Consider the following 23,626-nt stretch of genomic DNA (forward strand, 5'->3'; position numbering starts at 1 on the left):
TTCCTTCTGGCGACAGAGAATCGGCTTTCGTAGCTTTATGATCGTAGATTCCAGGACCTTTAAATGAAAAAGAGAACGGCCACGAGCGAGTATAGAAAATTGACTGTCATTGTAATGATCAGCACATTCTGGATGGGATAAGAGATGCTGTCCAATAGCCGAATTACAAGCAGTAACTTGATCATAATCACGCAGTGTGTCAACAGACTGCGATGAAGGAGTTGGAGAAACATTATTTATTCTAATTTGCCGTGGGACATGCTGGCGAATTCTTTGCTGCAAGCGCTGAGACGTGCGCTGAGACGTGTTCTTACTGCAGTAAGAACAATATGGGCGGATATCACGATCTGATCAATAGAAATCCGATTTGTACCAAATAGCCAATGGTTTGTAGTTAGATATTGGAGCACTCGTTTCCAGTCCATCCGGTGTCGATCATGTTTATCGGAATATAATATTTTTCCGTTGAAACGAATCGAATAATCGAATTAAACACTGCGCCATGCAGATTGCGCCGTGCCCGTAACGAAACTATGCACATTTACAAGTCACAGTGCGCGATAATTCGGGAATACTAGAGTATCCAGCAGACATCAAGAATGAATACACGAAACAGATGATTGCAAATTGGAAATCGCGTATCAAATCAGTTTGTCTCCAACATGAAATACCATCGGGTTCTGACATCGCATTGAGCAGCTGGCACGCGACAATTGTTTGCTGAGTGTAAGGGCGTTTTGAGCTACTCTTCTGCCATCCCTATTTACGCTCGAAAATCCTTATTGGAGTGAATGACAATCATGCGCAGTAATGAATTACAAGTCGCATGCACAGCTGCATACACAATAACACTGTCCAATTTCGTGGCCCGATTGAAAAACTATCACGTAAGAACGAGTATTTGCTTATCCGATTCAGAGCAACGATGAGATGGAATTTCTCGGCGCGTGCTCGTCATATCGACATGCGCAACGAATTCACGTTTTTATTCTCTGTCCCATTTCGCGTAATACATAGTGATCATTATTTGCGAACCGTGCAATTGGCCAGCAATGTCGCGTTGATGATTAAATTGCGGGTATTCCGAATACCCACAATATTCACAGGCATATCTAGCATACCGAGGTTCGGCGCTCATGTATGAAAATTGAACATTGAACATATGACTGCTCTGCTGTTAAATCCCCAGCAACGTGGTTAGTCGGAAAAGGTAGCGCCAAAGAGGCAAATTTACTTCATTTCGCGAAGGCCTGCTGTTGAATTATGTGAAATGGAATAACACCATGCTTCAACAAAGCGATTATATGACAATTGACCCGCCTGACTCTCACCCTCGGGAAACTCGTGAATAGTCTTACCGTATGACATGAAGATACAGCTCTCTGAAGAAACCGCTTTTATCAGCCCTACCGGTATATCTGATGATGATAACTAGGGCGATTTTTTACCTAAAAAACGGAAGATTTTGACCTGAAATAACTAAATTTTGACTTTTTTTTACCTAAAAAAAATGAATTCTGACCAAATTTTGACCTCACGTATGCAAATTAGGTGTTTTTGCACATAATGTTAAAATTGTACTACTTATCTTCATTTCTGGCTGGAACTGTCTGTCTTTACGAAGTAGTTTGGCCTGAAAAAACGTTTTTGGCTCAAAAACTGACAAATTTTTACATGAAAAAACTAGTATTTTAACTGAAGAGTTCCAGTAGTTACATCACGTATTATGGTAGAAATAATTAAAATTTGTTGTAGTACAACGAAAGATACTTTCTACATTCTCGGGTAGAAAGTGTCTGTCCTTACTGAGTAGCTTGCCAAGAATGGAGAAAGAACGTTCAACAGCAGCAATGCTATCTACATCACAATTTTTCAGCTTGCGCTTCTTGATATAAAAACCATGCAATGCCCAAGCAGTCTTGCTTCAGATAGGATATTGCGGTACGTCGACCATAAAACAGGGGCGGGCAACATACGGCACGCGGGCCGAATCCGGCCGCGATTTTGTCCTGCCCGCGGACAGTTTCCCGTCTTACATGATAATGTGACCGCGGCCCCAGTCTGCCGAGATTCCCCACTACTTTCTTAAACGTCAAATTTTAGTCACTGTATGTCATTATATACGTGTGTGCGAAGCGTGCGAGTGCAGAGCTTACGCGTAAGTTCGTCGAAGCGAGAAGACTTGAATCAATATCGGCATTTACCATGTACTCAACCCTAATGAATTGATATCTTGGTAAATTTGGGGTACCGGGCTTATCGAACGCCTTGGAATCTTAACTAAGGATTGCGCCATGGTGTGGACACAAGCACGCACGCGGCTCAGTGAAATTGGTCTGCGTCACACTTTCCATTTGGCTAAATGCAATTTGATGGTGATTTTTGACCGGCTTGCCGAGCATTAAATTTGATAAAACTGGTATCAATCGAAAGCTACCGCGGTACTGATTGCGAAAATATAAATTTTATTCTGCTCGCGGCAAAGGAACCCCCCAAAATCGGCCCCGAATGTTACATTGTAACGGAGATTGGTGTTGTGACGCAACCATGCCGTCTGAGCATCTCAAGCGCAAGTGCGCACGAGAGTTGCGCAACAATGCCCAATACGCTTCCGGTTTGCGCTGCTCTCACTTGCTCCCAGACGGCATCGTTGCGTCACAATACCAAATTCCGTTACAATGCAACATTCGAGGCTGATTTTGGGGGGTTCCAGGGCCACGAGCAGAATAAAATTTACATTTGCACAATCAGTACCGCGGTAGCTTTCGATTGATACCGGTGTTATCAAATTTCGCGCTCGGCAAGCCGGTCACTATAGGACGCTATGATTACACCGTGTGTTAAATGTTAATTGATCAGAGAGAAGCAAACATGGCGGGGCCTGTATGACAATGCTGTTCTCAAATCCAGATTGTCTTCGTTATTACCGACGAGAAATGGCTTTGAAGTGACATTGCTGTCGTTAAAATACATTCAATAAATACGATTTATTCTGTGTATATGTGTATAAAAGGGCGAATAATGTATCGATTCAGCAATCCGGCCCGTCAAGTAGGCCTACTCAATTTTCCTATATCCGGCCCGCCGACTGAAGAAGTTGCCCGCCCCTGCCATAAAACCATTTCAATCTATTTGTTTCATCTGACCGTTTATGATTCACAATGAGCAGACAATGGGCCGTTTACAACCGTAGGCCTATAAAGCTACAAGCTGTAAAATATCAAATGATAAGTTCACCGACAGTGCAAAATCTACAATACAAACGAAATGCAGAGGTCAAACATTTTTTGACTTTGTAAACAATTTTGACAAATTTTGACCTAACGCCACAATTTTGACAAAATTTTAACAAATTCTGACATGTCAAAAAATCGCCCTAATGATAACGTATATGCAATACGCAAGTAACAATACTATTGACCAATTTCATTCATTACCTTTCAAAAATTTTCGCGTTTTGCGTGGAAGTTATGCCACGTCCTTGGCCATATGAACTCGTTACGTCACAATGAGTCATTTTCGTCGCGTCTGGTAAAAATATCGCCTCCCACCCGGTCACACGTACAATGTTCAGACGCGGCGCCACTCGTGCATAGATTTATTCTTTGTTAACCTATATTCCCACTTCATGATGACGTTATACACTCGTATTAGTGAAAAAGTGAGAATTCCGCGAGCGGTGTCGCGTCTGAACTCTGAATATTGCACGTGTGACCCCGCCCTTTACTTTTCACCGCTTCGCTTACGTCACGCATCCTGGATAGAAATGCTGGGTACTGGGTATGCAGTATCGATACGACAGAACCGCAGAAAGATGCTAGAATTAGAATGATTAAAATTAAATGTCATTGTTTGTTACATGTTGTGAGTAGGACTGGGCAAAATCGAGTACCTGAGTGATTCGATTCTGAATCAAGTATTATGCGTCGATTCGAGTATCACTCGTTGTGACGTAGGCCTAATAGCGGTATGTAAGATGTCCACCGTCCATGTTCAAATATGTATCTTTCATGCTGCTACAAAGAATACAATGCCTGTTCTCCATCACATTTATGATACTTTGGGATTTTTTCGACCATACCGATTTCATCGCACTTTGTGACATGTTGTCGGTTGATCATGACATCAGAAATATGGTATTTCCAGTAACGTTAGTAGCTTTGTACTATGTGTTTCGTATGCTGCGCTACCACGGCCAATCAAGGTTTCAAGGCTTCCAGATGCAGTGGAAACAAAATATCAAAACTATGATTCTCATTGATCAATTCACATTCAGTGGCGAGGAGCGTAAATTTTCAGTACTCGAAAAATCGTGTTTTACTATTCGACTCGAATCATTAGAATTGATACTTGATTCAGAATCGAGTACTCGAATCATTCTGCCCAGCTCTGGTTGCGAGTCATTATGACTGCTTCGTGCTCTTGCTTGAGGTCTCTATGATATTTCTCAAGGCTCGTGTGCTCAAAATATCCCAACGTCGAATCCATACTGTTTTTATAGGAAGTTGTGTTAAGTACCTGCGCAAATTCCCAAATCGGAACAGTCTGATGCAAAACTGCATATTACGATGGAAATCTGTTGATAAATTTGCTCTCCGTTACTCTCACAATTAAATATAATTGGACGGTGACCAATGAACAATGCACATTGATTATAATGCGACAACCGACAGTCATCTAGCTCTAGCATTCAAGTTGAAATACAAGCAATTTTTTCTAACTGATATACTAGTCTGCCTACAGGATTAGCGGACCACGACCTAACATATCGATCTCGCCTTCCGCCACATGCCACCTCATTTTGTCGCTTGCCTTTTACATTCTCATCTTTACTTTTCATTCAGTGTGCATGTGCATTGTGCATGCCTCTTCTCTACTTCGCCTAGGCCAAGGTGGGTGTCTGATTTCAAAGACTGCTCCAAGTCGTTTCGACACCTTCCTATCTTTTCATTGTATCGCAGTTTTGTGGTGTTTTAAAATGATGAAAATAATAATTAAAAATGACACCAACCAATTGTATATATTATATAGTTAGGGGGATATATATCCAGAGGTGGTCAAAGTAGTCAAGAAAGCTACTCAAGTAGAAGTAGAAGTAGCGACGAAAAAAATCCACTCAAGTACGAGTAGAAGTACTGCTTCCATGAACCACCTAAAACTACTTGAAGTAGAAGCAGAATTGACTGACTTTAAATCTACTCAAGTAAGTAAGTACGGTAGTTGTGAAAACATCACATGGCTTGTCAAAAGGTGCAAATTGAGCTATGCGAAAGGTGTCGAGCTTGATTCATATTGATACATACCAGGAGGTATCCACTTTTCGACAGTATAAGCATTCGTCCGCATCATGGAATGAAAATGATAGTATTGATATGGAAATGCGATACTAATCCTCTGTTTTCTCGAACAGCACGTTTTAGAAAATATCATAGTATGACGCCCTCCCCATATTATAAGGCTCGTAGTTTAGTCGAATAGCGATACAGAGCAGTTGTATCGGATACGGTGTAAGCACTTTGCGCGATTAGTAAACGTTAATAAAAATATGGTGGACCGTGAAAATGTCATATTGTGTAGCTTTATTTCCGGAAATTAAAGGCATTTCTACACTTGCTTTTATACTTCAACATGTATGTTATCCAGACAAGAGAGTTGATATTAATCAGAAGTCAAAGTATATAATACTGGGAATTGAAAGTGAAATGCACATACCGGTACTACTTCTAAAAGCGGAACATATATTTAATGTCTTTAGTCCAGAAAGTTTCAAAGGATGGTATACTAATACTAGTAATACAGCTCAAAAACTGAAAAAAGTCAGAGTCCACCTACCAGATTAGGTTAGGACACGCTATGAACATCAGTTTCAAACGTTAAGATGAACCATATATACTGCGAGGAATTATTTCATATGGGCGAAGGGCGACAATGTGGTGTGAACGGAACCACGCCATCCCGCTACCTAAATTATATTCATCTATACTTTTGTGAAATGATACTGGTTACTCTGTATCCACTGCGCGCGAAGCGCGACGAAAATTCTGGGCTTTATTCAACTTTTATGAAAATTAAATGTTGATACTCCGTTAAAACAGCCCCTAAATTCCTCAGGCTATCTTCCTGATTGGAAGATTGAACTACTTCTACTTGACAAACTGAAAATAGCGGAAAGTAGGTAAGTACATCACAAAATATTACGAAGTACAAGTAGAAGCAGCGAAAATCAGGTCTACTTGAGTAAGTACCAGAAGTAGAGGAAAATTACTTGAGTACTTCGAAAAAGTAGAAGTACTTCGTTACTGACCACCTCTGTATATATCCCTGCTTAGTTTCACGAGTTGAATTACTGGAAGGGGCTTGCACACCGAGCGTCAGCAGAGTGGCGCAGCGGAAGCGTGCTGGGCTCATAACCCAGAGGTCGATGGATCGAAACCATCCTCTGCTACAGAGGCGCTGTGATCGTATAGTGGTTAGTACCTCACGTTGTGGCCGTGATAACCCAGGTTCGAATCCTGGTCACAGCAGTACTTTTTATATAACGATATATCGTTGCCAAATATAATCACTAGGGCGATTATTTTTTGACCTAAAAAAGTTCATTTTTTGACCTTAAAAATCTTGATTTTGACCTAAGGTATGCAAATTAGGTGTTTTCCCACATAATGTCAGAATAGTACTAAATATCTTCATTTCTGGTTGGAACCGTATGTCCTTACGAAGTAGTTTGGCCTGAAAAAAAAACTTTTTTTGCCTCAAAAACTGACAAATTTTTACATGAAAAACTTCATTTTAACGAAATCTGGCCCTATGAAGAATTCCAGTTGTTACATGACGCATTATGGTAGGAATAATTTTTAAAAAAATTGTAGTACAACGAAAGATGCTTTCCTACATTCTCGAGTAGAAAGTGTTTGTCCTTACTAAGTAACCTGTCAAAAATGGAGAAAGAACGTTCAACAGCAGCAGTTGTCGGCTGACAACACTGAAGTTGTGTGTACACTGCTGATGACAAACCGTGTTGCTTCCGGCAATGGTTTCTACATCACAATTTTTCATAATGCGCTTCTTGATATAAGAACCATGCAATGCCTACGCAGTCTTCTTTAGTTGGGATATTGCGGCCCGTTGAGCATAACACCATGTCAACCTATTTGTTTCATTTGACCGTTTATGATTCACAATAACCAGACGATGGGCAGTCTACAACGACAGGCCTGTAAAGTAAGCTACAAACTGTAAAATGTCAAATGACAGGGCAAAATCTACGATACAAACGAAATGCAGGTTGCAAAAAAGTTTTAACTTTGTACAAAATTTGACATTTTTTGACCTAACGCTACAATTTTGAACCTAATTTTGACTTTTTCTCGACATGTCAAAAAAAATCACCTTAATGATCACTAATTACTGTACGACAGGGGTTCTTAGAGTATGGGTCGCGACGGCACCAGAGCAATATTTTTTCAGGCATGTAATATTTGTTGAATTCCTTGCAACGAAAAAAGTTTATCGCGCCTCGCGCGATTTCCTGTGGATAGTTTTTACATGTCCGAGGGCATTATAGTCAATAAGCGATGTTACCAGATATCCTGCCATACCTGAGTATCAGAGGTGGTCAGTAACGAAGTACTTATACTTTTTCGAAGTACTCAAGTAGTTTGCCTCTACTTCTGGCACTTACTCAAGTAGATCGAATTTTCGCTACTTCTAGTTCGTAATATTCTGTGATCTACTCACTTACTTTTCGCTATTTTCAGTTTGTCAAGTAGAAATAGTATAATCATCCAATTCGAAAGAGAGATTGAGGAATTTCGGGGCTGTTTTCATGGAGTACTAACATATAATTTTCATAAAAGTTAAGTAAAGCCCAGAATTTTCATCGCGCTTCGCGCAAAGTAGATATGGAGTGACAAGTATGTTTTCACGAAAGTATTGGAGAAGAGGCTACAATTTACGTAGCGGTAGCGTGGCTCGCTTTACTCCCACCGTATTGTCGTCCATATGAAATAGTTCATCACAGTAAATATGGCCCATCATAACGTTTAAAACTAGTAGTTTCACAATCTAGCATTTACCACAATCATATCGTGATCTAGCAGCCCAGCATGGCGTGTCCTAATCTGGAGAAGTGGTATCTGACTTTTTGAGCGTCAGACCTATTTTAGCAGACCACTGTTGAAGCTATCTGGACAAGAGACATGGAACACATTTTCTTCTTTTAATTCACAGTATCATTAGTTTGAGTTCTAATGAGTTTCAGTTCCTTTGTCTGGATCTGCATGGGGAACTTACATGTTGAAGTTTAAAAGCTAGTGTAATAATGCCTCCATTTTCCGAAAATATAATTTCACTGTAGTATGGCATTTTACGATCCGTCATATTTTTTATTACCGTATACTGATCTCGCAAAGTCTTAACACCGTATCCGATACAGCTTCTTGGTATTGCTCTTCGATTAAACTATGGACCTTATAATATGGGGGAGGGCGCCGAGGACGTTTTCTAAGACGTGGTGTTTGGGTAAACAAAGATTAGCGTCCATAGCGATTTCCATAGCGATACTATGATTTGCATCCCATGATGCAGACGAATGCTTATGCTCTCGAAAATTGATACCTCATGTGATGCATCAATATGCTCAAGCTCTCTGAACCCTCCGTATAGCTCAATTTGCAACTTTTGACAGTACATGCGAACGTATTATGACCGTTTTCAAAACTACTTACTTACTTGAGTAGATTTTATGCCAGGAAATTCTACTTCTACTTCAAGCAGTTTTAGGTTGCTTTTGAAAAAAGTACTTCTACTTGTACTTGAGTAGATTTTCGCGCCGCTACTTCTACTTCTACTTGAGTAGCCTTCTTGACTACTTTGACTACCTCTGCTGAGTATACAGGGCCGGTGGGGGACTGTGAGACACAGGTATTTCGAGGTCAACCCTTTTCGCGCCGGAAGACGCGATGTCACTAAAAGTAAGATTTGGGTCGCGGTCTAAAACGTTTTACAGCTACTCCTTTAAGCTTACTGAACTGCTATGAACTTTCAAGTTAACAATTAGTTGGTTTGTGCGGACACTATTCAATGCTATGATTCCAATAGAAGGGCCTAGGGTATACGTCCTACTCTATACTGCAGTGCAGTGATTTTCAACCTTTTTTAGCACAATCCGCAATTGTTTTGTCAACTAAATTTCATCCGCACAAACTAACCGACAATTGCTGTACAAAACGTAAGTTCTTAACAATATTTGTTCACATGTGCAGCAAGTAAAGGCTACTGGTTTAGGCCATCAAATGTATCAATAAAACAATTTTTCCTCTCGTTTTGATTTCAACCATAGCGCAATAAAACCCTTTTTGGTCAAATAAGTTGATGGGTTTTGTACTAGACCGCCTAGTGCTTGGAAGGCTTGGTCTTCATAAGAACCATCCCGCACTATTATCCAATATATACAGTGTGTTTCCGAGAGTGAAAAATTCTTGCTGGCAGAAATCGTTTTAAGAGTACGACGCGAAGGTCCCGGAGGCTTCAGTTCGTCGAAGCGGTGGAAAACTCACAAGTTTGTTTTGATGCTTCTGCCTGAGGGCTTGGAAAATAAGTTCCAAAACTATCAAGGCAAGTAGGCACATCAGAGATCGCTACCTTGTGATACGCTGCTCCAACTTGTGTTCTGCTGTGTTCAATAACATTTAAGCACTTGTTCTTAAACATTTCAGACCGCAGCCAAATTTTAGTTTTCGTGGCATCTCGAGACCCAACCCTCACACATAAAAAAGAATGCATTGATAAAATTAGGATAGGAGGCCTACTGCGATTTTTCGGGCATGTATGACACAGAGAACGCGCACACAATGTGTACGCAACACAACTCTACGAAACATGTCTGAGGCACGCGATTCCAAATTGGGGTGAATTATATTCCTCTGGGCGTCGCATTTGTACTCACTAGCCAGAGGTGGTCAAAGTAGTCAAGAAAGCTACTCAAGTAGAAGTAGAAGTAGCGATGAAAAAATACACTCAAGTACAAGTAGAAGTACTTCTTTCATAAGCCACCTAAAACTACTTGAAGTAGAAGTAGAATTTACTGACTTTTAATCTACTCAAGTAAGTAAGTAGTTTTGAAAGCAGTCCTAATTCGTTCGCATGGACTGTCAAAAGCTGCAAATTGAGCTATGCGGAAGGTGCAGAGATTCGTATTGATGCATCCTGAGAGGTATCAATTTTCGACAGAATAAGCATTCTTTCGTATAATGGGATGCAAATTATAGTATTGATATGGAAATGCGATACTAACCCTTTGTTTACTAGAAGACCCCGTTTTAGAGAATATCATGACACGGCGCCCTCCCCCATATTGTAAGGCCCCAAGTTTAGGCGAGAGCAATACGGAGAAGTTGTATCGGATACGGTTTCAACACTTTGCGCGATTAGTATACGTTAATAACAAATATTGTGGATCGAAAAATTTATATTTAGGGTAGCTTTATTTTTGGAAAATAGAGGCATTACTACACTTGCTTTTATGCTTCAACATGTATGTTCTGCATACAAAAGAACTGAAAGTAATTAGAACTCAAAGTATGATACTCGATCGGAATTGAAAGTGAAATACAAATACTACTTCTAAAAAGCGTAAAATAAATTTCATGTTTTTTGTCCATAAAGCTTCAAAGGTGCTCTGCTAAAACAGGTGTAACGTTAAAAATATCCGGATTTTCCAGATTAGCAGGACATGACATGGGCTGCTAGATTACGATATGATAGGTAATTGCTAGATTCCGAATCGGTAGTTTCAAACGTTATGGTGGGCCATATTTACTGTGATGAAATATTTGATATGGGCGACAGTGCGGTGTGAGCGGAACCAAGCAATCCGGTACCTAAATTATAGTCACTGATACTTTCGTGAAACATATTTGTCACTCCATAGCTACTGTGCGCGAAACGCAACAAAATTTCTGGGCTTTACTTGACTTTTATCAATATGAAATGTTGGTACTCGGTGAAAACAACCCCGTAATTCCTCAGGCTATCTTTCGTATTAGGGATTAAACTACTTCTACTTGACAAACTGAAAATAGCGAAAAGTAAGTAAGTAGATCCCAAAATATTACGAAGTAGAAGTAGAGAAAATCAGATCTACTTGAGTAAGTACCAGAAGTAGAGGAAAACTACTTGATTACTTCCAAAAAGTAGAAGTACTTCGTTACTGACCACCTCTGCTCACTACTCACTACTTGTAATCCAGTGTTGGGATGACTCGAGTCATGACTTGACTCGAGTCAGACTCGAGTCACCTTTTTCGTATGACTTGACTTGACTCGAGTCACTTTGCAAAAATGACTTGACTTGACTTGACTCGGCGCATCAAAAGTGTGGATTGACTCGTGACTCGGAGCAAAATTCACGAGTCAATTTCAAGTCATCAAGTAATCGGTGTCGATAAAAATCACTGTATCTTCCATATGTTCGGATTGTTCGCGAAACGCTGGTGTAACCCGTGAGAGCGACAAATCACTCAATGATCGTGTGTTTCACTGAGCCACCATTGTCTTACATGAATAAAATGACCACACACGTAGTAATTGAAGCGTACAGCTTAGGTTGTCGTAAACTAGTAGTGAGGTATTTAGCATAATATTCATTTTCTGTTTTCTGTTCTTATACCTTAACCAAACATCTTGTTTCATTGAAATTGAATTCGAATATAGTTTATATACTCCTCAACCATTGGTGTAGGCTCGAATGGTATCATATCAACGTGTAAATGAGTAATGTATTGCATCTTATCAATTCGTTTTTCAAGTTTGGCTGGTAACTATAAACTGAGGCTATGCAATTACTTACGTAGTTGAACAGTTCTACGTATATGCCTATGTGAGCGATACAGTGCCTTCTTGCGTCTATATTTAACTTTATATTCGTTCATCGGTTCAGAATCAATGACCACATCAATCTGTTAATCAGACAGCTAGCAAAATTCAATGACGTAATCATGCCTCATACTTCGAAAAGGCGATTTGACTTGAATTGTGACTTGACTCGTGACTTGACTTGACTTGACTCGACTTGACTCGAGTCACCTCCAAAAATCGAGTGACTTGACTTGACTCGAGTCACCTTCGAAAATCGATTGACTTGACTTGACTCGAGTCAAAATGTGCAATGACTCGAAATGACTCGTGACTCGAAGGTAGTGACTTGATCCCAACACTGTTGTAATCACCGCAAGTCATACAAGGTTTCGAGTCACAAGTCAATCTCACTTTTATAGTTTTGACTCGAGTCACTTTCAATTCACCGCTGAGTCAAAACCTAGTCCAAGTCAGTGAATAGAGGGTCGAGTCCTAGTCAGAGGTGGTCAAAGTAGTCAAGAAAGCTACTCAAGTAGAAGTAGCGACGAAAAAATTACTCAAGTACGAGTAGAAGTAATTCTTCCATAAGCAACCTAAAACGACTTGAAGTAGAATTGACCCACTTTAAACCTACTCAAGTAAGTAAGTAGTTTTGAAAACAGTCTTAATTCGTTCGCATGGACTGTCAAAAGCTGTAAATTGAGCTATACGGAGGGTTCAGAGAGCTTGAGCATATTGATGCATCACATGAGGTATCAATTTTCGAGAGCATAAGCATTCGTCTGCATCATGGGATGCAAATCATAGTATCGCTATGGAAATCGCTATGGACGATAATTTTTGTTTACCCAAACACCACGTCTTAGAAAACGTCCTCGGCGCCCTCCCCCATATTATAAGGTCCATAGTTTAGTAGAAGAGCAATACCAAGAAGCTATATCGGATACGGTGTTAAGACTTTGCGAGATCAGTATACGGTAATAAAAAATATGACGGATCGTAAAAATGCCATACTACAGTGAAATTATATTTTCGGAAAATGGAGGCATTATTACACTAGCTTTTATACTTCAACATGTATGTTATCCAGACAAAATAACTGATTTTAATTATAACCCAAAGTATATGATACTGGAAATTGAAAATGAAACATAAATACTACTTCTAAAAGCGGAACACGTTTTTCATGCCTTTGGTCTAGAAAGTTTCAATGGTGGTATGCTAAATCAGCTCTAAAACTAACAAAAAATGTTACAGTCCACTTTGCCAGGTTAGTACGCGCCATGGACAATTGGACATGCTAGATTACGATATGACAAGTAAATGCTACATTGCGAAACATCAGTTTCAAACGTTTGGATGATCCATATATACCGTCATGAATTATTTCATATGGGCGAAGGGGGGACAATGTGGTGTGAATGCAGGGATATCTAGATATCTGATTCTAGATATCCCTGTGTGAACGGAACCACGCCAACCCGCTACCTAAATTATATTCATCGATACTTCCGTGAAATCATACTGGTAACTCCGTATTCACTGCGCGCGAAGCGCGACGAAAATTCTGGGCTTTACTCAATTCTTATGAAAATGTTGATTCTCCGTGAAAACAGCCCCGAAATTCCTCAGGCTGTCTTCCTGATTGAAAGATTGAACTACTTCTACTTGACAAACTGAAAATAGCGAGAAGTAAGTAAGTAGATCACAAAATATTACGAAGTAGAAGTAGCGAAAATCAGATCTACTTGAGTAAGTACCAAAAGTAGAGGATAAATACTTGAGTACTTCGAAAAAGTAGAAGTACTTCGTTACTGACCACCTCTGAATATGACAAGGTTCAAATATGTAGGCCTACCTCTTATGTCACCGCAAAAATACGATGTCTGTTATCCATCACATTAAAGATATACTTTGGTAGTTTTCGCAATACCGATTTCATTGAGCTAAGTGAAAATGTTGTGGAATGATCGGGACTTCGTAAATGTGTTATTTCTAGTAAAGGTCTTAGCTTTTTACTATGTTTTGTGAGCTATGATGCGGCCTATCAAGGTTTCAAAGCTACCATGCACATTGCACAGTGGAGAATAGTATCGTGACTTTAATTCCCGTTGATGAATTACACTCAGTGGCGAAAAGTGTATGATTTCAGTCCCCGAAAAATCGTCTTTCACTACTCGACTCGGATCATTACAATTAATACTCGATTTAGATTCGAGTACTAGAATCATTGTGCCCAGTCGTAGTCGCATGCTAAGTGTTGCCACTTGCCATGGATGTTCCACCATTCACCGTCCTTCCAGTTTCCACGTGCGGAAGTGTCTTGATGCGCTAGAGAGAGAGAGAGAGAGTCTTTATTTTCATCGAACCAAAATACATAACGTAATGAGCAGCATGATCGTATGCCACAAACTGATTATTACTAAACTTCCACCCAACGATGTGTCGCAAGTTGACAGGATACTACCATGTCGCGGAATGATCAGGCAACTATTGCTGGTTTCGTTCCTTTCGAGATGTTTCCGTACATTTCAGCGGGCTACTTACACTGACTACGCGAGGCCACCGAAACATATAATGTTGAAGAGTATCATTCGTAACTGCATGTATACTCCCACTATAAATCGGTTGAAGTTACGCCGGTTGAGTCACTGTAACCACGTATGAGAATGTTTTAATTTGTTTTTATATTGCGGAATGGAGTCACTCCTAGGTCGTTATGGTATATTACTCAATAGAGCGATAGTTTTAATGCGATGCGAGGTATAGTAAAAGCAGTTCCAGGGAGCTACACTCCATCTGACAATATGAGTTCGACATCTCTCGTAAGACATGTTACGACTGAAGAAACGCAATCAGACACCGAAAATAGCAAGATAACCGAGAGCGTAACTGCGAATGCGAATGCTAGTTTTAACCACTATTCGGCCGCGTGGACTGATGCCGTACTTATGGTATTTGAAACTATAAATGTTGTTATTATCGTACTCACTTTATGGCTACTACTCAGTTTGATTGCATATGGCTTTAAAACGAGGCGCTTTGCGAAAAGCCCGCAATCCTCAAGTCTCAGCAACGGAAAGAAATATCTGTCTTGCGTCTTCGCGGTTACGTGCCTTCTTCCGAGATTGATCGTGACCGAGATCATGCACGTACTCCATCGCCAGGGTAGCAACGACTGCGAAAAACTCGGCGATATTGCAAAGCTATGTAATGCGATCAGCTTCTATGGCATATACACGTTTCTATGGTATCGCCAAAGGGTGATCTTCAGTCATCCGTTTGTCAAAGACAAGGTCAGTCAACTGATGAACTACCTCAGTAAAGCATATGTGGTTTTTCTAACTGCTCTAGTGATAGCGCTTATGTTGACAATGACGTTGCGCGAAACATATGACGAGAGTTCTTCTGCGTGCTATGAAAGCCGACCTCCATTGACTGGATACATCTTCGTCGCATCATTGTTTGTCACTCAAGTACTGATGCTGTGCCTTATTATATACCCAGCAACACGAGTAACGATTCAAGCGAGTGAAATGGAAGAGGGAAACGACAGTAGTGTGGCATCCATTCCGAGACGTCACTCGCTCTGTTGGGATTATGGTTTTTTTCGATCAGGTTTGGTAACAAGCCCAGTGGAAATGTCAATAAAGAGAGCGGTATTTAGCAGCGTGGTAATTGTGGCCACGGACATTCTAGCTGTTGTCGTAGAAACGACTTTACCAACGAAAGCGCCTGTCGTTATCAGGCAAACTGTCGTAGACATAAGTTCATGCATCGATATCTTCTGTGTCGTGACGACATTTGGTTTTTCGTTGAAGGTTTTCACATTGTTTTTACCTTCATGTAACAGCGGAGGTAAAACAAAGAACTGAGAGCTCAAATATGGTCATAATCAAGTTCAAGCATGACCGGAACATGGGGTAACTGTTGGCACTTTTTCGTGGGTTGTATTTATATATTGTTGTGCTTATTAATTCTTCACTTTATTATTTGCGTTCGTAATCCATCAATTATTTGCAATTATACGCCTTCTCGCGCAGGCTGTTCTCGTCGCTATAAAAAGTGTTGGCGAACGACCAGCAGTTGTGTATTTGCAGCGAGACGACGTATAATTAATTGTTCATTCGGTTGGTTCTATGTTGCAGTTGCATTAATTCTGTAACCTTCGTGTCTGCTAGCGTTCTGTGACTTGGAATATCTCTTCTACCGTTGTTCTCTGATTTGGAACTTGGCCATTTTCTTGAAGTCGTGGGAAAACTTTGAATTACAGAGATTAGTATACAGAAGGTATCCCGTGAGACACTCTTCTGCGCCTAGAATTCGGTATCGGAAGCATGAATTGGATAGCTGTAACCAAATTTCTTCGACCAACTTCCCAGTATCGAGCTGTTTGATCCTTCAACGTCTCATAGTGACATTGCTGAGTGCTGACTCTAGTCCAGGGGTGTCAAACATACGGCCCGCCAGACGATTTCATCGGACCCGCGAAGCAAATCTGAGTAGATTGAAAAATTGTTATGTTTTACAGCACATTTGTAACAAATGATGAGATGTTTTGCAGAAAATACTTTCATGTTCATAGGCCTCTTTTATAACCACCGGACTACGGCGCAGTGGTTTCACTCTAGTTATCACTTGTAACAAGTCGGTGAAATTGATATCCAATTTCAAGAAGGCAAAAAGTGCACATGAAGTTCAGAGTTTTATACAAATATGGACCAAAAAGTAGTTATTCACAGAAGCGATAACGCCAATGCGGAACCGTTATATGCAGTTTACATGGAAATATATAGTTGCACAGACACGCCACTGTTTAGCAGTTCTTAACTGTATTCAACCGGACAATCATCGTATTTTGCCAATTTCGTTGTTCACGAATGAAGGTGTTGCGACTCGGTACTTTAAAAACCCTATGATCTGTGTATTATCTCTATATGCTTAAGTGAAAAGCAAGAGGTAACAATTTGGAATCGGTTGACTGGTCCGGTCCTCATGCGATTTGAAGGCTTGAATCCGGCCCGCGACGCAATTTAAGTTTGACACCCCTGCTCTCGTTCCTATCATTATCGCAATATTAAAGATACGAAGTCATCGGGCATTGTTTGCGAACCGTGTGCTGTTCAAACTGCACAAGTGCACATGCACATCGAATGTTGAGGATTTCCAAGAAACTTTTCTTTCCTCGTTACGACAAATTTTCGTTATAGCACAGCACCAAATTATAAAATCAATTCGCCAAATTATTCAGGAAGCACATGTCGAAATAGTTGTTGAATTGTGGTAGCCCAGTTGACTTTCAATCACTGTATTCAATGGATCAATGAAGATCGAGTCACAAACGATAATTGGTAGGCCCACAGAAGAATTGTCATGGTAAAATAGATCGCATGAATGCATCTTGTCGCGATACCCATGCAAACGGCAATCGCCGAAATGATATCTTCAACGATATAATTTATAGCCAGTTTTTTCAAGCATTTGGATGTTGATTTAGAGCGCGTTGTTGCTGAACATCTGCTTGGGAAAATGAAAAAGTGCTGCAAGACAAGACATTCGCAAAGCCAGAATCTACCACGAAACCACATATATATTTCGATCAATATAAGGCGTATAAGTCGTGCGGTGTCAAATTGCATATTGAAAGCTTATACACTACGCCGATCACGTGCACAGAAACAAAATAAAGCTGAGTCGATCAGGATTATAACGGGTGGGAAATAATTCGAAAATGACAAGGTATGGTTTGTTTGTTTTGGGGTATTCATGGTGTTTGTCGACTACTATGGTCATTTACACCAGGCCGATATTCTTCTTATTTTCCGTAACTGCCGACTTATAGCACGGCCCACCTTAAGGCTTTTGTAAGACACCGCTGACGCGGATGAGGTGGCGAGGAGGAGCCTACAGCCTAGGTAAACCTCCAACACTTAGGTATCGGAATTCGGAAGTCGACCTCGGTCGGACTCGAACCCGCGTCCATTGGTGTTGCAGCCGCGGATTATACCACTGCGCTATCTCGCCAAGACAAGGTATGGTAATTTTAGTTTACTTGCGAAACCCATATATAACACTGATCCACGTTTAAAGCAAAGTTATAGTAATATAGTGTCTTGATTGAGAAAGCTCTTTTAATTTTCATTGTTCCAATAGTTTCTTGCATCATAATAGTATCGTATCAACGAAGTGGCTGCTACGATGTTTGCACCTCCAAACGTCCGCTTTCATGGAAGTTTATTATAAACCTCTGTCATGACGAAGTGGTGACATTCCGAGCTCTTTGTCACTAGAATTTCGCTTCTAACGGTGTCTTTGAGAAATTTCGTTGTGAGTCGCTCGAAGTTAATGATTTTCAGAAGTGAAAGCATATGACGCCTTCTTAGATCCGGATCATACCTCACCCATTTCATCACAGCTATCCAGGTGGCTTCGCCATGGACGTTTCGCTTACGCAGTATTTTTCCCAGCAGCTGAAGTTCTTCGAAAGTGATATTTGCGAATTCCGGGTGCTCGATTACTTTCAAGAAATTAGTTACGAAAAACGATACCAATTCCTTGTCGACTCTCGCGAAAGCTGTGTTTTTATACTTTCGCGATAAATACTTGAGAGTAAAGCATGTGTCGACGGTGGTGTTCCAGATAATGTGTCTGGGATCTTTAAACACGACGTCCGAAATGTATTTCACAGAGTCCGCAGACGACCGTACCGCTTTCACTTTCAGAATTGAGCAAATAACAAATTTTGGCGAAAAGTCCTCCATATGTAATACTTTCAAAACATCCAGGAAATCCGCTTCGCGGTCTTTGTCAGCCTGCAGCCAGGTCAGCGCGGTGTCCCACATGTCCGATTCCTCCAAGAGTGAGCAATCGCATGTGTTAAAGAACAGGCAGAATTCGTCAAGTCTCCACGATTCTATTTCCGGCCTCGTTTTTATTTGCTTCAAGTGGGCTGACATGAATCCAACTACTGTTTTCAAATATCTATCGTAGAATTCCGTACAGAAAGTCGTCACTATGCTGAAGATGTTTAGACAATTCCGAATGTTCAAGCTTGCCTTCACTTCTCCGATATTGGTCAGCACTTTTGCTGCAATAAATTCCTTGACCGATGTATTTTCAGATACCATTACTTCGTTCCAAACGGTTGTAGATAGGAAATTGATGGTAAAACGCGTAACTTTAATGAATCTTAACAGCTCCAAAAACTCTGTGACCCTTTGCGAGGGATCGTGCGATACCCAGCTGACCACACCCTTCCATAAGAGAGAATCTTTGGGTTTGAGTTCACGCTTATCAATTTGGACTTTCGTCATGGGGGATTTGCAGCTTTTAGCAGAGCCTATCAGGGACCTGGACTTACTTGAAAGAAAAATTCTCGGGGTGTGGGTCGCCGAACGCAGCTCACGAGCCGGCGCGGAACTGCCACGCTGTGTGCTCCGCCACATTTTCAAAAAATATTTCATATCCTGTTTTTGCAACTCCTTGAAAGTGTCCGTTTCGACTACTTCATCCATTTTATCAACAATAAACCGGTCCACCGTTTCTCTGAATTTCCTGTTTTCGAAGATCACTACCATGTTCCGTATGTTCAGGCAATTTGATGGAGTTAAATTGTTTCTGATGAAATCGTAACATAGATCCATTAAGGCTTCAATCCGAAACAGATCAGCTGCATTCAAAATCGATTCCATATTTGAAATCGAAATGTCGGCTTCGCCGGAGTACATGAACCGAATGCATTGTTCCATAGCGTCTGGTGACACCCCGTTGATATATATTACACCTTGATCAATACCCTCTGCTAAAATGGATCGGAAGTACTCCGAGCACGCCGCAAGGACGGCTTTATGAGCCGGAAATGATGACTTGCCGATGTTGATCAAAAAGTCGCAGACAATGTTCGACTTTAGGAGATCCTCCAGGTTCGACATCATTTGCAGGCTGTGTGTGATCTTACATTCTTCTTCTTTTTGCAGCATGATTAATACCCACCAACTAATCACTTATTATCCTTGTACGACTTGATATCTCCGACAGACGCACGTTCTTATCTTATCGATTACCTGCAATAGGGGACGTAGTCACGTTAGTTACTGCATGTGTTTAGAAATGCATGGGGTACCTTGGTCATAGATAATACATATCAACACTGCATCTGGACCCTCATACAATGTACTCAATCTTTTGGCAAGCTTCGTGTGTTCTGCGGATCTTGAAATCCATTCTGTCTGGTAGCATCAAATATCATATTACGCTATAGTGCCTCCCATCAATTGAAAACGGACATTAGGCTTTTGTAACATTGTTTACAGCGAGTTCTTACATGTGATTACTTGTTGTTTTTGTTTAGCGTAAACTCAATTTGGCAAAATGAATTAGGCGTATTGTTCACCACAATCGTGTTCAACACAGAGGAATATGATGCGCTATTATTCAGACTCCAGTGTGACCAAACATTGTTGTAATATGTTGCGATCGTACTTTACCATTATTATTACAAATTACTGCGTCCAGCTATGGCAGCTAACCAGCTTATCATGAAGTTATCTGTGCTAATTAGGATTACCATATTTTGGAAATCTGAAAAGAGGACACGTTTTGAAAATTTTCAGACTTACAATACTGAAGTAAAATCCTGAAAAAATGGTAAATTTTTTCCGACTTTGTGGCCGGTTGACTAAAAAAGGTCATCTTTCCGGCTCAAATCCCGAATTACCGGCTTTCTATGAGATTTTCCGTTGGCTCACGTCCCGAATAACTTGTCGGTCCGTTACTTGACCACTGATTTCCTATATCTCACTCCAATTTCTACGTACATTTAACCAAAATTCTCAAAAAAGAGGACGTTTAGGCGTCCTCCGAGGACACTTTCAAAAAAGTAAAAAAAGAGGACAAGAGGTCGTATGGTAACCCTATGGTTACACATTTGTCAATATTTTATACCAGTGTTCAAAATCCTAATCAGTTGCTCTTTTTAGTTTCTACCCGCTCAAGACACCAGAGGTTTTCAAAGTATAGTCTTTGTTGATACTAAAGTAGAGCTGACGTCGTGAATTTCTATTCAAGTAAAAGTAGAAGTATAGATTTCTGAGTTATGTATAAAATTAAGTAGACTATTGTCTAGGACTCAGGGGTTCTCAACTTCCCTGGTATAACGGGCCGCATTTTAACAGCAGAAGACGCTGCGGGCCGCAGAAAAAATATTTACATGTATTTGTGGGCTAATGTTAAATTTAGGCTAATGTAACCTATTTACCAGTCGTATACGGCCATGTAGTACGTTTTTATGCATTCTAAAGCATTAATGGACAGCGTTCGTAAGTTTGCAGCTGCTGCTTGTTGTAAGACTATGTATCTTCTTGCGGCGCAAGTAAATCACTTCATGGAGCGTGCATTGCATTCGATACCAAGTCGGTATATTCAACTTCAAACCCTTCCACCAGAGAACCGAACTCTTTGTTTCAATGCGTGAGAGAGCAAGTATAAAATTACGGTTTGCGTTACGGAGGCCATTATCACATTGAGCTCTGAGTGATATGTGAAGAAGTCTGGTGATCGGGGCCATTTCTGAGCAAACCAATCGGCCCTTTTTCTTTCCTTCCAAGCCTGGGGCCCTGCATCATTAATTACAGTAGTCAGCTTAGTCAAGTTGATATTTTTGCTGGTCCCCTCCCCAGGTTTGCCCAGCCTGCATTTACTCTGCATATACGTCCACTCTGATAAAATTCAACCAGATAATTAATTATGCAATATCGGTGGATTCGTCCGAGGCTGCGTTAAGTAGTCTACGCGGCAACGTGTTTCAGAACAAGCTATAAAATACCGACGGACATTGATGTTTCTCGTCTGGTCACGATTGAATCAGACGACTGTATCTTCGCGATTCGTCGGGTGATGTTGTCCATGCTACTAAGTTCCGGAAACAGCAGATATTCGCACAGAATGTTGAGGTTTTATTGAAATAACACCTTCTTTAGCAGATTTCTTGGGTTTAGCGATATTCCAATCAATTTTGAACGATGCGTCTGCAACGTCATCGGCAATCTCAACAACCGTTTGCACTGAGTCTAACACTCTTTAAAAGTGTAGGCCTACTACGTTGCGGAATTCTCTTGAACTAGAGTCAAGTCGAATACCGATTCAAATCAATACCAATCTTAAGTCGAGCATAAATCAAGAAACGAGAACACATTAAAGCAGTGGTTCTCAAACTATTTTAGACACGCCCCCGTTTTTGATAGGTAAAATTTAGTACCCCCTTATCGTCATATAACAAAATGCAACCAGAATGCTAGCAACACAAACGGCTAGTTCGATAGGAAGGAAGGTTATGGCTGTTGATGAGAGAATTCTCAAATATGAAATTCTGACTATACACCGAGAAATAACTAGGAAACGGAGATAAATTGCGCAGAGCACAATTTTTTTAGTTCAGTTGACCGCATCTTCGCCCACCCCCCCCCCCCCAGATGCTTTCAGGCCCCAAAGGCAGCGCATCCTCCAGTTTGAGAACCACTGCTTTCAAGAATGAGTAATCAAATGAAAGAGAGACGGTGCGATAAAAGAGCTAAGTATCTAAATTAATTTGTAAAAATACCGTGTCAGAGGTAACTGCGTTTATAATGAAAGATGTCGCGGGCCGCAAAATAATCGTCTGCGGGCCGCGGGCTGAGAATCCCTGGTCTAGGTCTAGTTTGCTTAAAATCAGAAAACTATGAACAAGAAGTATAAGTATAGTCAGACGACGAATACGTAAGCTTTAATATCTCTGAGTAGGTACTGGAAATAGGAACAACCTATTTGAGTAGAAGTAAAAGCACTTATCGTTACTGACCACATTTGCAAGTCATATAACGTACAATGCGATAAACGCGGGCGGTAACATACTAATACCGAGAATGCTATTACCGAGAATGAATATAACCGAGAATGCATATTACCGAGAATGGTGATTACCGAGAAAGACAGGACCGAGAATGGACATTACCGAGAAAGACTCGACCGAGAATGGACATTACCGAGAACGAGATCTATTCTTGAAATTTGACACCGAATGTAATGCTTCGGTAATCTCAACAGCGGGATCCAAATTCCTTGAATGTGAACTTCCTGTCACTGATTGTGTCACCGTCCGTGACACTAGAAAAATAAAGTGTAACACATAACGGAGATGGAGCTTGCGTCATCGAGAATAGTACTGACTTAACACGCTCTTCTGCTTGTGGATAATAGTATGACTCCTTCCCGTCAGCTCTACGGTCTTGACCAGGAAACAGGCAGGATTTAGCTCCGCTGTCGTACGCTAGATACGACAACCATTCGAATGGAGAAGACGTCTTTGTCTATCTGGGAGACGGAACTTGCTTTATGTCTCGCTAATTACTGAAACCGAGTTACGACAACATCCGCGTATCTTGTTACAACGCACTTGCACGTATTAACGAATGCGTGCGGATATACATAATCCAGTGATATTATAATATGGTCCAGTGTCATACTGGTTTTACACCTCGCACCTCGTTTTACACAGATCGCAGGTTACGACGAAGTATACATGTAAAAGCAAAGAAGCAGGAGATCTCATCGACCTCGTCGGTACCAGCAGTCATACTAGTCAGAATTAGGGCTGGGCAAAATCGAGTTCCTGAGTGATTCAATTCTGAATCACGTAATATGCTTCGAGTCGAGTCGAGTAATCGAGTATCACTCATTGTGATGTCATAACAGAATGCAATATGTCAAAGTTTAAATATTTATTTTCTATGCGACCA

General features: G+C 40.7%; 1 protein-coding gene and 2 non-coding genes across 3 annotated transcripts; 2 read left to right on the forward strand and 1 right to left on the reverse strand.

The window, feature by feature from the left end:
• Positions 1 to 6,373: 6,373 nt before the first annotated feature.
• Positions 6,374 to 6,445, forward strand: Trnam-cau (transfer RNA methionine (anticodon CAU)). Its single transcript has one exon. It is a non-coding gene; the product is annotated as a tRNA-Met (tRNA).
• A 7-nt stretch (positions 6,446 to 6,452) lies between these two features.
• Positions 6,453 to 6,524, forward strand: Trnah-gug (transfer RNA histidin (anticodon GUG)). Its single transcript has one exon. It is a non-coding gene; the product is annotated as a tRNA-His (tRNA).
• Positions 6,525 to 17,427: 10,903 nt separating this feature from the next.
• LOC145433914 (uncharacterized) lies at positions 17,428 to 20,752 on the reverse strand. The gene is made up of 2 exons (XM_080311165.1): positions 19,978 to 20,752; positions 17,428 to 19,918 (listed from the first exon to the last, which is right to left on the reverse strand). The coding sequence occupies exon 2, from the start codon at positions 19,832 to 19,834 to the stop codon at positions 18,080 to 18,082; it is 1,755 nt and encodes a 584-aa protein (XP_080167291.1). The 5' UTR covers positions 19,835 to 19,918; positions 19,978 to 20,752; the 3' UTR covers positions 17,428 to 18,079.
• Positions 20,753 to 23,626: the final 2,874 nt, after the last annotated feature.

Source organism: Botryllus schlosseri, chromosome 2 (genome assembly GCF_051294905.1).
Source record: "Botryllus schlosseri isolate E-star chromosome 2, Bs_hap1, whole genome shotgun sequence".
Classification (NCBI taxonomy): domain Eukaryota; kingdom Metazoa; phylum Chordata; class Ascidiacea; order Stolidobranchia; family Styelidae; genus Botryllus; species Botryllus schlosseri.

Excerpts from the sequence above, each read along its gene's own strand:
- LOC145433914 (XM_080311165.1), bottom strand. The coding sequence starts at position 19,834 with ATGCTGCAAAAAGAAGAAGAATGTAAGATCACACACAGCCTGCAAATG.